This window comes from Lactuca virosa, chromosome 3 (genome assembly GCF_052849685.1).
Source record: "Lactuca virosa cultivar CGN04683 chromosome 3, Lactuca_virosa_CGN04683_v6, whole genome shotgun sequence".
Taxonomy (NCBI): Eukaryota; Viridiplantae; Streptophyta; class Magnoliopsida; order Asterales; family Asteraceae; genus Lactuca; species Lactuca virosa.
Window position 1 is genome coordinate 16,568,163 of NC_136428.1, and position 13,600 is coordinate 16,581,762.

Sequence of the window (13,600 nt, forward strand, 5' to 3'; positions counted from 1 at the left end):
GGAAGGCGACATATGGTATCTAGCGTGGTGTTGGTCGATGAAAATCGATGGACTTTGATAATGGATGTTGGTGTACGGCGGCAGCTATAGACCGATTATGGTGATGGAATACGAAATCGACGAAGGAGAGGGGGGAAGAAGAAGATACGACAACGGCAAGATGAGGGTTACAAAGGTATGTCGATGGTTATAAAGAAGAGATATTAGGTCAACATATATTTATTTTGTTTCCTTAATTGCAAATGCAAAAAACCAGAATTACCCTTTTTTATTTAATTAATTATTTAATTATTTGCTAATTTGTGATTGGTGGATTTAGTAACATAATAGTTGCTAGAAACATTTAAACCTAGCTCTCTCTCTCTCTCTCTCTCTCTCTCTCTCTATATATATATATATATATATATATATATATATATATATATATATATATATAGGTTTAGGTTCTATGGAAAACAAAAAACCTTAAAAATCTTTAAAATGCATAAAAAAATACTTAGAGATCACAAAACTTTTTTTTGAATTTTTTTATCAAAAAATCGCAACTTTTAGGTCAAAATCGCTGAAAAAAAATTTTGTTAAAATTTTGTAAATTTTTTTTTTTTTACAAAAAAAAAATTGATTTTTTATTTTTTTTCAGCGAAATTGTAAAAAATGCTGCGATTTTTTGATAAAAAAATTCAAAAAAAAGTTTTGTAATGTCTTGGTATTTTTTTATGCATTTTTATGATTTTTAGGGTTTTTTTGTTTTCCAAATAACCCTTATCTCTCTCTCTCTCTCTCTCTCTATATATATATATATATATATATATATATATATATATTGCAAAATCACATATGAAACGTAAAAGAAATCATGAACTGAGATTTCCTCTTATGTTCCATCTGCGAACGTACAACTGCCAATGTACGCCGAAGCTTTAAACACTTGTATATTCGCAGATCAAATGTCAAAATCGCAGATCGTAATCCATCTGCAATTTTAGTGGTTAATTTTGTAATTTGAGTTTTTTTTTTCTATTTTTTACAAAGTAATTAAAGAAAATGGTTAAATTTATAATTTTCTCTTTAACTTTATTCTCTTACCTGTTCTGATTATTTCGTAAATAAATCTCAATTATATATAGGTCTAATCTTATTACTTTGGATTCAAATGGTTGACCCATTACATAATGCTAAACTTAAGCTGATAATTAAAATTAATCATCTGGAGCAGAAAGCTTAGAGAATGTGGATTTTTGGAAGAAAAGGGGAATCAGGGTTTGGAGCTTCTTCAACAGCGGAAGATGTTACCAAAGGAATCGATGGAACTGGTCTTACCGCCATTGTTACTGGTAAAAGCGCGCATCTTCGACCCTCTGCTTCTCATTAGGATTCTTGATCCTTTTTTCTTGAAATGTTTCTCATTCTGATATGTTTTCTGGGTTTTTAAGGGTTCGATCCACTGCACATAACTGAATAACAGTTAACAAAACAGAACGTCAAGAACTTGTGATTTGGGGGTACTGAAAGATGGGTTTAACTTGTTGTACTTGTATCACTAAATCTTGATCCTGATATCCGTATATAAGTAACTTCGGGTGTTTGACCAATATTGATGATGGTCTTTTTTTGTTGGATATGAAATTGGGCCCGTTTCGCTTCATGTTCATGTGTTGATGGATGTTCATGTGTGCATTCAGGAGCTTCAAGTGGTATAGGCACAGAGACAGCACGGGTCCTTGCCATTCACGGTGTACATGTGGTGATGGGGGTAAGAAATACAGAAGCCGGTAGAACAGTTAAAGAGACAATACTTATGGAGACACCTGATGCTATAGTTGATGTGATAGAGTTAGACCTCAGCTCTCTTGCATCTGTAAGGGAATTTGCAGCCGAGTATTGTTCATTGGGCCTTCCTTTAAACATTCTCATGTAAGAGACATATCTATTTTGGTGTCGTTTTACCTGTCCACTTTTGGATATTTTCTTTATCAAAATTACAAGATTTTTGGTTTGTGTTGTCAAAAGTAACAATGCAGGGGTTATGGCTCCTCCATTCACGCTTTCAAAAGACAAGATTGAACTACAATTTGCAACCAATCATTTAGGTATGTGATTATCACAATGTTTGGCTGAAGGAATTGTAATCTGTCACGTGGTTGCAAGAAACAAAATAAACCGACTTAATATTCTTTTATGTATATTGAATTCCTTCCAAGGTTGGAAGAAATGGTAATCTAAGGATTCCAACGGAATTAAAGTGTTACCTTTCATTTGACACCCAAACACACCGGGGAATGGAATCTTGAATTCCAATTCCACTGGAATCCACGAACCAAACACTTGATTAAGGTATCTGTCTTTTTACAGGTCATTTTCTTTGACGAATCTTTTACTCGATACCATGAAGAAAACTTCACGTGAACATGAAAAAGAAGGAAGAATAGTTATGTCATTATTGTTTTCTGCTTTGAGTTCATTAATGAATGTTGTTCTATGCATGGTTCAGTTACAGCCCCATATACGCCTATGGACAGTCAAAGCTGGCCAACATACTGCACGCTAACGAGCTATCAAGGCAATTTAAGGTATTTTTATTTTTATTTGTAATCTTTCTCAGCCCCAAACACTAGGGCATGGTTTTTCTCCTTGGCAAAGCTTAATGTTTATGATTTTTGCATGATTGTTAAAAATCAGGTAGAAAAGGTGGAGTTGACTGCAAACTCACTGCATCCTGGTGGCATTGCAACCAGTCTTCTACGTCATCACAGCTTTCTTGAGGGTAAAACTCAAAGCTTTTTTCTATCAATATTAAAAATCTCTACTTGATTGTTTGTTACATTTTGGTTTTTTGATCTTATGAGCCAGGTGTCGTTGATTGGGTCGGGAAATACTTCCTGAAAACTATCCCACAGGTTGGATTTGTTAAATTTACGTCTCTGAATTACCTTACAGAAAGAATGACTCAGTTTTGACCCTTTCATTTTCAGGGGGCAGCAACTACATGCTATGTGGCATTACACCCGCAAGTCAAAGGGGTTAGTGGCGAGTATTTTGTAGACAGTAACAAAGCAAAGCCGAGTTCTCTTGCGAAAGATTCAGAATTCGCCAAGAAACTCTGGGATTTTAGCCTGGGCATGGTGGCTCCATAATCATACTAGTTCACTTCATGTGTATATTTTCAACAAAATTGATTGCTTTATTGTATAAAACAGACAGTAGACAACCAAAGATCATTAAGACCAAAAAAAAAAACACATTCTCATTGATAAAGCTTTTGATGTGCACATAAGATGGTTATGTAACTATTTTTCATATCCTAACTCTAGTTTAAACCACGGATGCACAAACTTTTCAACAAAATCTAAGACTCTATCACCTACCCTTCCTTCTTCTTCCTGTACGGCAGTAAAAGTAAAACCCCTGAAAACAAGCCCATGAATCCCTTCTCTTTCTCATAGTATGAGGTGTACACTTCTTTACATATCCACCACGAACCACTGTTAAATGCTGGAGTTTCAGAAGCTATCCATCTGCATCCCTCCTTCCATTTCAGCTTCCAAAAGGGATTATGAGCATAAAAAAGAAAAAAAAAAAAAAGATAAATATAGATATAGATATATTATATATATAGATATTATTATTCATAATATGTTCTTTTAGTCGCTGGTGGTCAACTCCTTCTTCGACTAACCACCGGTGAAGGAGGGTTGAGGTCAATGACTGGATTCTGCTTGACATGATCTCTGAGAAGCTGCTCGGAAACACGGTTGACAAGCACCGACTGCCCGCTGTATCTTTCTTTTTGGTTCCCTAGAAAATCATTATCAGAAGGAACTATCTCCTGAAAGAAGGGAGACCCTTGAGGCATTGCTCGAAACATATCGGGCCTCGGGTCATGATAATACGATCCAGTAATAGGAGGAGGTCCAAAAGATCTAGTGGGAGACCGTGAACTCATGCCCAAACCCGTGAACTCAGGAGTGTACAACACACTTGGCTGCTGTTTCTGGACCTGGTGGTGGTAGAAAGGAATGGCACCACCGGCTCCATTTAAAGGGGTGGATGAACCAGAGATGGTTCGCGGGCTTGATATTGGAGATGGGGATACTCTTCCATTCATACTTTGAACAGATCTTTGATGCAAAAGTGGGCTGCCCAAATGAGAAACCGGGCATGATATGTTACTGCAAATCAGCATGAATACATCAGAACCATGAAAAAACATCACATCACATGTATTAAGAAGAAAAAAAAATGCATTGGAACTGGAACTAGATAGACCTGAATCCAGGACTAGATTTTGGTCCTCGAGAGTGAACAACAGAAACTCCTTCATAACCATATCCAATGCCCTACAACCATGGAAGAAGGAATTATTATTTTTGGTCAAATGTGTAAAATTTAAACAGTTACAAAAAATGGAACAAAAACATACCAGATATCGGACTGCGTTTGTAATTGGGCCTGGATCCAGTATCAATCTTTCAGATGAAGCAATATTTATAACAAAAGGGTGTTCTAGAAGCTGTGCAGCAGTAGGGCGGTGTGATGGGTTCCTCTGTAAGCATTGCAAGATAAAATCTTTGCCTTCATCGGAAAGATGCTCAGGGATTGATGGAAGCTCTTTGCTGTTTCCAACCTTAAACAAAGCAGCCACCTTTGACAAGAAAGTTAATTGTAAGGTCATGTGAACCAAACAAGATAAAAATGCATAATATTTTGTAGCCTACTACTAACCCCTTCATATTGACTCCAAGGAGGTTTAGTTGTAGCCATTTCTAGCACTGTGCACCCGAGACTCCATATATCCACAGCAAGATTGCAACCGTTTGAATTATTGTTGATAACCTGAAACAGTTGAATTCATATTAATAACTACAGAATATTTTAATCATTTGAAAAAATAAATGTGCTTGGAAGGTATACTAACCTCGGGTGCCATCCAGTATGGGCTTCCCTTGAAGGATAACGGGCATGAAGGCCCTGAAATCTGTGAAACAATCAAGTCAAGACTTAAGAGACCAAAAGACAAGTGGCTACTCTTAACACTTTTTGAAATATATATATATATATATATATATATATATATATATATATATATATATATATATATATATATATAGGTGTCTTACATGTTTTGCCATCCCAAAATCGGCCAATTTTACACGTCCGTTAGGGTCTACCAGTATATTTGCTCCTTTAATATCCCTAAGAAAAGACAATACAAAGTCTCATAGAAGATTATTATAATAATAATAATAAAGAAAGTGTGTGACCAAAACTAAACTCACCTGTGGACTGTATTCTTAGCGTGCAAATACTCGAGTCCTGACAAAATTTGATGAGTGTAACTTCGGATAGCTAATTCACCCAACTGACCATAATCCTGGAGAAGCTTATGAATGGAACCACCCGAGACATACTCCAAGTAAATATAAAGTTTGTCATCCACCTAGTAAGTTTTTTACACAAACAAAGAATCTTTAAAAACCTTAAAACATATATCATTAAGAAAAAAGAAGCAAGTAAATGGTTCTCTTACTGTCTCAGATCCATAGTATTGCACGATGTTTGGATGTCTCAAGCAACTTAATAGTGCAATTTCCTGTCAAATATCAACAACAAATGTTAGATTGTAGGGAGATAAAGAATGTCTTTCAACAAGAGATTATGGGAACCACTAAAAAGACTTACTTGCCCCAGCTGTTGGGCACTTTCCTTTGACTTTGCATCATCCGCAAATAAAATCACCTCCTTCATTGCACACATTTCCCCACTCTCACTACAGTTGAGAGAATCAGAGAAGTCAAAACTAGTTTTTATTTTTGTAAAAGTAAGAATTAAATATACAAACCTGTTGAAACCAAGATAAACATGTCCAAAGGTGCCTCTACCAAGCAACCTTCCTTTCTTCCAACGTGAACCATGGCCAACCAAAAGATCTGCTCTACCTGGACTTCTTGGAACTGTTGGAGTAGTTGCGGTTGAATACGAGGGTGAATAAGGACCATTGTTGGAGATTGTTAAAGGTGGAAGGGGTAGTCTGTGACTTTGTTGTCTTCCAGTAACCGCATCATCAGGCCAGTATGCAGATGGGTCCATGTTCAACCCACATGCTCTTGGATGTGATGGGGTGACAGACCCACTTTGTATTCTTGAGCTAGGACCAGGGCTAGTCATCCTAGGACTAGGTATAGGTGAGCATTCAGGGCTGCATCGACTATGTTGCCAGAGTAACTGAGTAGCAGACATGTCTCCACCAACCGAGTTATGACCCGAGTTGTGACCCGACCCGGGACTAGAGCACTGACCCGACCCAAGAAAACCCGCATCGGCATAGGGCCTTCCGGCCCATAAACCAGAGGTCAGAGTCGGGTCAGGCCCAAATACCCTCATTGGACTTCTAGATGGGCTGGACATGGAACTGTCTGGAGCACTAAAGAAAGCACCAGATTGAGGGATCTGTAATTTCGCCATGTGGCGACTTAAAGGTCGCCGCTTTGGTGACGTGGGCACCGTTTGGTTGTTCAGACACGTGTTTGTGTTCACCGGCTTCAATTTCTCCCTTCTCTTTTGTGTTGCAATGTGATGATTTTGGATCTTGTAAACCGCACTTCAAAGAGAGGGTAAATGTTAGATCTTTAAGAGAAAAAAGGGAAAGTATGTAAGTATGTAATTAATTTAATAACAATTAAGAAAACTCACCTGGAAGGACTGTTTGTGTAATTTTTTTCATAGTCGGATACCTGAGGGCTTAGAAGCCGTGAATCAGAGGGATCATCACTGTCACTTGAACTATCGGTAAAAACCGAATCAGTTGCCAAATCACCTTCAACATCCACATGACCAGGGGCATTTTGGGAACGACTAGGTTTATGAGGTGTCAATGAGGAGCCTTTCCCAATTCCAGATTTTCTTGATGCCCTTTTTCCTGAATCAGCAGTAGGATGAACATCAGGAAGTGGGAGTGGGTGGGGAAGAGGTCTTTCTGCAAAACTTTGGGATCGAGCCACTAGTGTTGATGGAGAACCCACACGGGAATTAGATCCCTTTGTTTTGTGTTTTGATTCAGATGGGCTTTTCAGCTTTCTCTGAATCGTTCCGAAAATACCCCCACTGTTTGACTTCTTCTTTACTTCTTCAGATGAAGATTTGTTCCACCATGGAGACATGATTGTTGAATTGAGTAGTAGTGAAGACTGTAGTATCAATTGTGCTTGATTTGAAGATCACAATTGATTCTGCAATCCCTAGATCAGAAATGAGAATTGGTAACAATTCCCTTTGACATTTTTGCCAAACATCAACATGACTAAATAGGAAAACTTGTGCCTCTGCTTCCGTAATCATGAAATAAATAGCAATAAATCGAAAGACAGGTGCTCCGTAAACTGCATTTAAGAATTGTATATTAAATTCGAGAAGATGAGCAACAATCTACATCTACACATCCGAATTTAATCAATTTATAACAAACCACCTACCCCTAAAAGTCAAGCTAGAAACGTGCGGTACTCAAACTTTCTCTTCTTGCATTTCTTCTCTAACTAGTTTGAGATAAGAAGCTTGTTGTTGGATACTGTTTTGTTATAACAAAATGTCCATTTTTAGAATTGCATTTTACACGTGTGAAGTACATTGCCCCGTGTCTGCTTATCTTCTAAAACCTCAAGGGTTACATGCCACCAGTTAACCTTGCAAGATGCACGTAGGCATACATTCCTAAATTTTGCCAAGTGTTACCATCATAGGAAATGGAGGCAAGCTATAAAACATCCAAATCATTTTAGTTTGAGAAAAAAAAATGACAAAATGAAACACATCAATTCTACATTGTATCTAGTTTGAAACAAAAATGCCAAAATGAAATTCATCAATTCTACATAGCTAGTCATTCAATTTGAGTTACAAAATTGACAAAAAAAAAATGAAACATTTGGAGAAAAGAAGAATTTTCTTTGTGGTTTCAAGATATCCGTGCTATTTGATGAAATTCGACAATATAAAACTATCATTCGCTAGGATACACAAGAAAATAAATTCTTCCATTAAAAGAAAAAAAAAAAAGCCAAATGTGGATTTCCTTGAGAGAGTCCCCAAACCCAAATGACCATTTTATGCCTTATAAAACCCAAATCTCTATTAAATCTCCTATAAATTATAATTCTTTTTAAGAAAAAGCAGTGATTACCTATAAATTTGGAAGTGTAGACAATGTGGTATGACCAATGTTGTTTAGAAGGTTATCTATAATTGACCGTTTATTGCACTATGGTAACTACTAATTCATACACCAACATGTTGCATTTTATGATGTTCCTTCTATGGGGTATGGACATCTCATTAATATTTCCTATTCTTAACTCCTTACACTAAGATTCAGTAAATGTAGAAAGTGCAAAATTAATAATTAAAATATCAATACACCTTTGGGCTTAGAAATGGAGGTCGATTTTGACTTTCAATCGTCAAATACGATATGATTACTTCAAAATTGATTAAAAGGAACACTGTTTCGCTTGTAGAGAAGGAATAGAGAACTAGAATGAATTACAAGACCACATACCATATTCTAATAATTTGGCACTAACGATTTATAAACATTTATCTCGATTACAGGTACAATAAAATAAACGTTTTAAATCTTGCATTAGTCTGACTTTGTATAATCTAAATCTTGACTAAAGCATAAAACAACAAGTTTACAAGCCCTTAGCATCCCACCACCTCCTCCCCTCCCCAGCATCAATAAAACAGTAGTTTATCAGAAGCACAGTTGCGAACAAATTCAAACCTTTTGCATATCTTAAGTTCTTAACTTAAATAAGCCCCTTCTGACCTAAGACTAACATCTTCAACTTCCATTGGATTGCTGCTTACTACTAACCCTAAATTCATAAATCAATGGTTTTATGGCTAATCGTTAATCCAGGTAACCACACACCTAATCAGCATGTGCAATCCAAGAGTTTTGGTCCACTTCAATCAAATAAATGGCAATTGATCATGAAATGAAGCAAAAAGGAAAACATGATCACAAATGGATTTAACAAGATTACATATCTCTAACACATTTGCTTGTTGCTACCATAAATTGTTGATGACCAAAAGAGGGTTCAAGAATCCCGCTTTATCTATACTATATACGCAACCAGTAATCCAACTCAACATTCGGATAGATCTGATTCTCAAAAATCCACCATCTAAACACGTACACGAATCTCGTGAATAAAACAATAAGCATTATCATCAAAACCATTAATTCTTGTATACACCCGGATATAAATATCACAATCTACAAAACCCATGAAAAATCTCCACCATCAAGAATCCCAAGTAACAAAATTCCACGCATACCCATAAACGAGTGTATGGAAAATGAACCAATTTTGTAGAAAATCACCTGAAAATATCGAACTTAACGGGAAGCAGTAGACTAACGGAAACAACCTAAATTTGAGAAGAACCCTAAACTAACAATCGATTGAACAAAACAAATGGTGGGGTTTTGCGCTTCATCTATATATGTATCTCAAATTCATCAAAACATAAATAGCCCAAAATCGAGCTCTTTAACGTAGCGGTTACAGCGTTAAAAAGAAGACTTACCGGAGAGGAAAGTGCCGGAAGCCGGCGGGAAATTTACAGCTTTCTTGCAGAGAAGTGTGTCAGTTACCGAAGAGACGCTGAAGAAAAGAAGCAGCACAACAGAGAGGATAGAGAAATTAATTTGAGAGAGATTTTGAGTAATTTATTATTTAACCCTCATTTTTTTTTTTCTCTGAGAGTAAACACTAAACAGTAGGTTGGTCTAGCAGGGGTTATTATATTTTCTTCATATAAACCACAGTCAACTACATTATGCTTTTCTAAATTACACACCTTATTCTCTCCTCCCTCCTCCCTCCTCCCCTTTCATTAAAAGTATAAAGTTTAAAATCACATACATACCAAAAGATAAAATTGAGACACGCCCCAAGATCGAGTTACCATCTTACTAAAACACAACATCAAGGTTGCCCCTAAAAACATAGATGAAAACCTGATAAAATACTTAACCAAATAAGAAGAGTTAACGTCAGATCATCGCTAGACAGAAGGCCTAGACTGATGGTCAGCCAGAAACATTCGCAATCAAGTCGCCAGGTGACAAAAGAGCACCTGCAATCTCTAGTGGTAGTGCACACACCATTACCACTACTCTTGTTAAGTCAATCACAACTCAGACATGAGACAAATGTAAGATTCACCAATCAACATTATTGTCCGGATTCGGGTCTGACACTCCTTGATGGGTTATTAACATAACATCAATCCTATAGTGTACATGCAACCCTAATTGTTTTGATCTAGGTTTTTCTAAGTAAACATACAATATTGAATTCCAAAGCAATAAACCCTAAAACTAGCATACTAATTTCGAAAATCATATGTAATGAGGGTTTGGAATCTTACCTTGATTGTTATATAGCAATAACAATCACAATCCTTCTTGATCTGGACTTCTAAAAGCTTAGTGTCTCAAGTGTTGCACCTTTAATGGAGTCACAAACACTCAAGCAACAGCATGACTTTAGGAGAGGGAAGATTTTCGGACCTTAGGGTCTCTTAGAAGCATTGGCCGAAAATCCCTTAGTCATGGGGTCTATTTATACTTGTGGCTGCTAGGGTTTTAGGTGGAAACCCTAATATGACTGCTTAAGCCTTAAGCAGCCCATGGACTCCTTCCTTAGAGCCCTTTGGACGAAATCTTATTGGGCTTCCCCATAGATTTCATCCACTCCACTCTATGGAGTCCTTCAGCCCATTTATGCAACTATCAATGGTTTGCATAACAGTCCCCAATTATTTAATCAGTCTCTTTTGATCACTAAATTAATTCCTAATTAATTTCTGATCAATACTAACTAAATAATATGATTTCCAAATAATATATTAATCTTGTAATATATTAATAAAACCATTTTGAGTACGAATTTATTATTTATATAATAAATTCTACTCCCTCTCCTCTTGTCATCCTATCAAGTTGCATGAGTGAAGGCAACCCAAAAGGATCATGCTCATAATCGGGTCAAGTACATACCAAAAATAGTTATGGGCTTAGACACCTAATCCAACAGTCTTCCACTTGGATAAGTCTAATAACTATTTGCAAGTACGACTTCAGAACTTGATCAGCAATCGTAGCTTTCAAAAGCCGTTGTCGAACTCTGACACGTCCTTTAGATAAGGGATCATATATTCCTCCATTCTAGATATCGTATGAACTGAGACATGGATTTTAATCATAATCTCTGTTCATGTGTTGTTTCCCGATTTCCGATTTATGACAACTGACTAACTAAACAAATCAAATCAGTCCTGGCTTGGCCAAGCGCTTTAGGGTGTCATCACTAAATCATCGAGGGGCCCACAAATATCGCTTTTATCCCTCTTAGGGTAAAAGGAATGGATAAATTTCGACTCAAATGCTCACTTGTACCTACTCATCAAATCACACACAACAATATGTTTTATAACACCAAGTTACTGGTGCGTTTACATATTATCAATGTGCAACCGACTTGTAAATTACAACTCACATGTCTCGGTTTCAAGAATATAAGACATTATCGTCTCACTAATCACTCGTGATAAAATCCATGAAGTGATTCAAGTGAGCGTGGGTTTAATCCAATACTCAAATCTTATTTCAGGAGTACTCATGAACACTGCACCAGACTTTTGCTATGTTTAAACGCTTTAGACAATCTACAGTCGGATTCATAACAGTCTAGCTTCAATACCTACTTCCAAATTATTTATTGATTGTGGATGGTTTGAATAACCTAGTTATTCTGGAAGTCAAAACATGCAAACTGAAACACAAGAATAATCGAATCCAATATGGTCCCAAACTTTTGAGTATAAATAAAACACCTTTTATTTAGTCACCATATTGATTACACACTATTCATTGTATAACGTTTCGGATAATCAACTTAATTCTTGAATTATAACATTAGCTATCCCATGCTCTAAGCATGCATACTATGTTTACATATGGTCCTTACTTTGTGAAATAGATCAATTGAATAACATTTCCAATTACACTCATTTCACAATTCCCAATCCTTATCACAAGTGTAAGAATATCAAATTCTTGTCACTTTTAGAATATGTTCGATTCTAACATTTTATGCAATGATCCTTTTGTAATGTCACAACACAAAATCACAAAGGACTTTGTCAATGATATTACAAAGTGCTCTATTGGAGATTGTTACAAGACAATTCCATAGATACGAAGTCTCACATTCAAAGTACATTCCTTTGAACATTCTTCTTGCATAAAAGTTTCTAATCTAGACATAGATTCTGGATATCCAACTCCCAATATGGAAACATTTCCATATCTGCCATATGACAACTCATTATTAATAGATTCCTATCTATTCATAATAATGTCAATATGGTCCATCCATTACTATACTTCCAACTGCCCACAAGGACCAATCCTTGGCGAACCTTAGATTGTACTTGACAGGTGTTTAATTATTTTAGTCATATCCGGCTCTGGTCCTTTTCCCCTCTTAATGCCCTAGGCATTTGGAAAATCAGAACGGACGAATATTACAGCATATGCAATCGATCCTATACCAGAAGCGTATGGGACATGATTCACGAAAAACGTGATACTTTACTAGTTTCTTGCTATAATATTGTCATATATAGAATTCCCTTATGTTGAATCTTTTCAACATAACATCCTTATATATCTATTGACTAAATTTGATTAAAATTTCTCGATCTAAGCTTTTAGATTTGAAATGAAGTATAATATTCTCTCCCTTAATTATAGCAAAACAACTTATCAACCCTTGCAACTTTGCACATTGAAACTTTTGTTTTCTATAATTAATATTGCTAACTTGCAATACTCAACCTAATGATCATGCTCCCACTAACATGATGATTATTACCTTACTAGCATAACACTTATGCTCCCACTAGCTTTGGCACGTATTCAGAAAGTAGTTGGACTTCTAGAAATCAATACTTATTGACTTCCAAAGTTCATATTTCTAATACGATATGCTTCGATAAGCCTTTATCCAAGCTTCTCAAACTCATACACCTTTCCTTAGATAACTCATATGTATGTATAAACTAATTCAGAACTTATAGCAATAAGTCCTAAATGTTTAGACTAATTGCCAAATCTCACAATTCGAACTATGAGGAGGCATGCCGTAATCATAATCGAATTTGAGAATGCAATTTACACAATCGCTATCTCCTTAAAATCTTTCTAGTGCAAGCGTTTCCTCACAACCATTTTCATGATGCAGAGAGAAACCTTACCACTTAGATTTTATGGTGTATGTGTTCCTATCCATGTGAATTTGTCATAATCATAAGACAATGTTTGTGACAAATCCAAAATCATATGGACTAAACTTGTTCAATCTTAACTTCTTGCCATCAAGGGTCCCACCATTTCTTCCAGGTCTTTGAGTAGCTCACCCTCATTGATCAATGATCTTTCTTGAATCAAGGTGCTTTGCCTTATGCATTCATAATGAGACTCGTAGAACTCACATGCATAGTTAACTTGTCTGGAATGGCACAG

General features: G+C 36.2%; 1 protein-coding gene and 1 pseudogene across 4 annotated transcripts; one reads left to right on the plus strand and one right to left on the minus strand.

Annotated features, from left to right (window-relative positions):
* The first annotated feature begins 1,141 nt into the window (after positions 1 to 1,141).
* LOC145165274 (short-chain dehydrogenase TIC 32, chloroplastic-like) lies at positions 1,142 to 3,255 on the plus strand (annotated as a pseudogene). Its single transcript, XR_013739998.1, has 7 exons — positions 1,142 to 1,334; positions 1,683 to 1,914; positions 2,011 to 2,094; positions 2,353 to 2,570; positions 2,680 to 2,764; positions 2,851 to 2,897; positions 2,973 to 3,255. The product of XR_013739998.1 is annotated as a short-chain dehydrogenase TIC 32, chloroplastic-like (transcript).
* On the minus strand, positions 3,219 to 9,745 carry LOC145165273 (mitogen-activated protein kinase kinase kinase YODA-like). 3 transcript variants are annotated; one of them, XM_079083981.1, is made up of 13 exons: positions 9,595 to 9,734; positions 7,470 to 7,707; positions 6,691 to 7,376; positions 5,840 to 6,598; positions 5,680 to 5,767; positions 5,528 to 5,590; positions 5,277 to 5,437; positions 5,118 to 5,193; positions 4,916 to 4,975; positions 4,723 to 4,833; positions 4,421 to 4,642; positions 4,267 to 4,337; positions 3,219 to 4,169 (listed from the first exon to the last, which is right to left on the minus strand). In XM_079083981.1, the coding sequence occupies exons 3-13, from the start codon at positions 7,155 to 7,157 to the stop codon at positions 3,656 to 3,658; spliced, it is 2,592 nt and encodes an 863-aa protein (XP_078940107.1). In that variant the 5' UTR covers positions 7,158 to 7,376; positions 7,470 to 7,707; positions 9,595 to 9,734; the 3' UTR covers positions 3,219 to 3,655. The 3 variants fall into 3 exon arrangements, with proteins under 3 accessions (XP_078940107.1, XP_078940106.1, XP_078940108.1); XM_079083980.1 differs by having other exon boundaries at positions 7,470 to 7,750; XM_079083982.1 differs by lacking the exon at positions 7,470 to 7,707 and having other exon boundaries at positions 9,595 to 9,745.
* Between the last annotated feature and the right edge of the window lie 3,855 nt (positions 9,746 to 13,600).

Excerpts from the sequence above, each read along its gene's own strand:
- LOC145165273 (XM_079083982.1), bottom strand. The coding sequence starts at position 7,157 with ATGTCTCCATGGTGGAACAAATCTTCATCTGAAGAAGTAAAGAAGAAG. Across the intron at positions 4,338-4,420 it reads CAAACGCAGTCCGATATCTG|GGCATTGGATATGGTTATGA; the intron begins GTATGTTTTTGT and ends CCATGGTTGTAG. Across the intron at positions 4,170-4,266 it reads AAATCTAGTCCTGGATTCAG|TAACATATCATGCCCGGTTT; the intron begins GTCTATCTAGTT and ends GCTGATTTGCAG.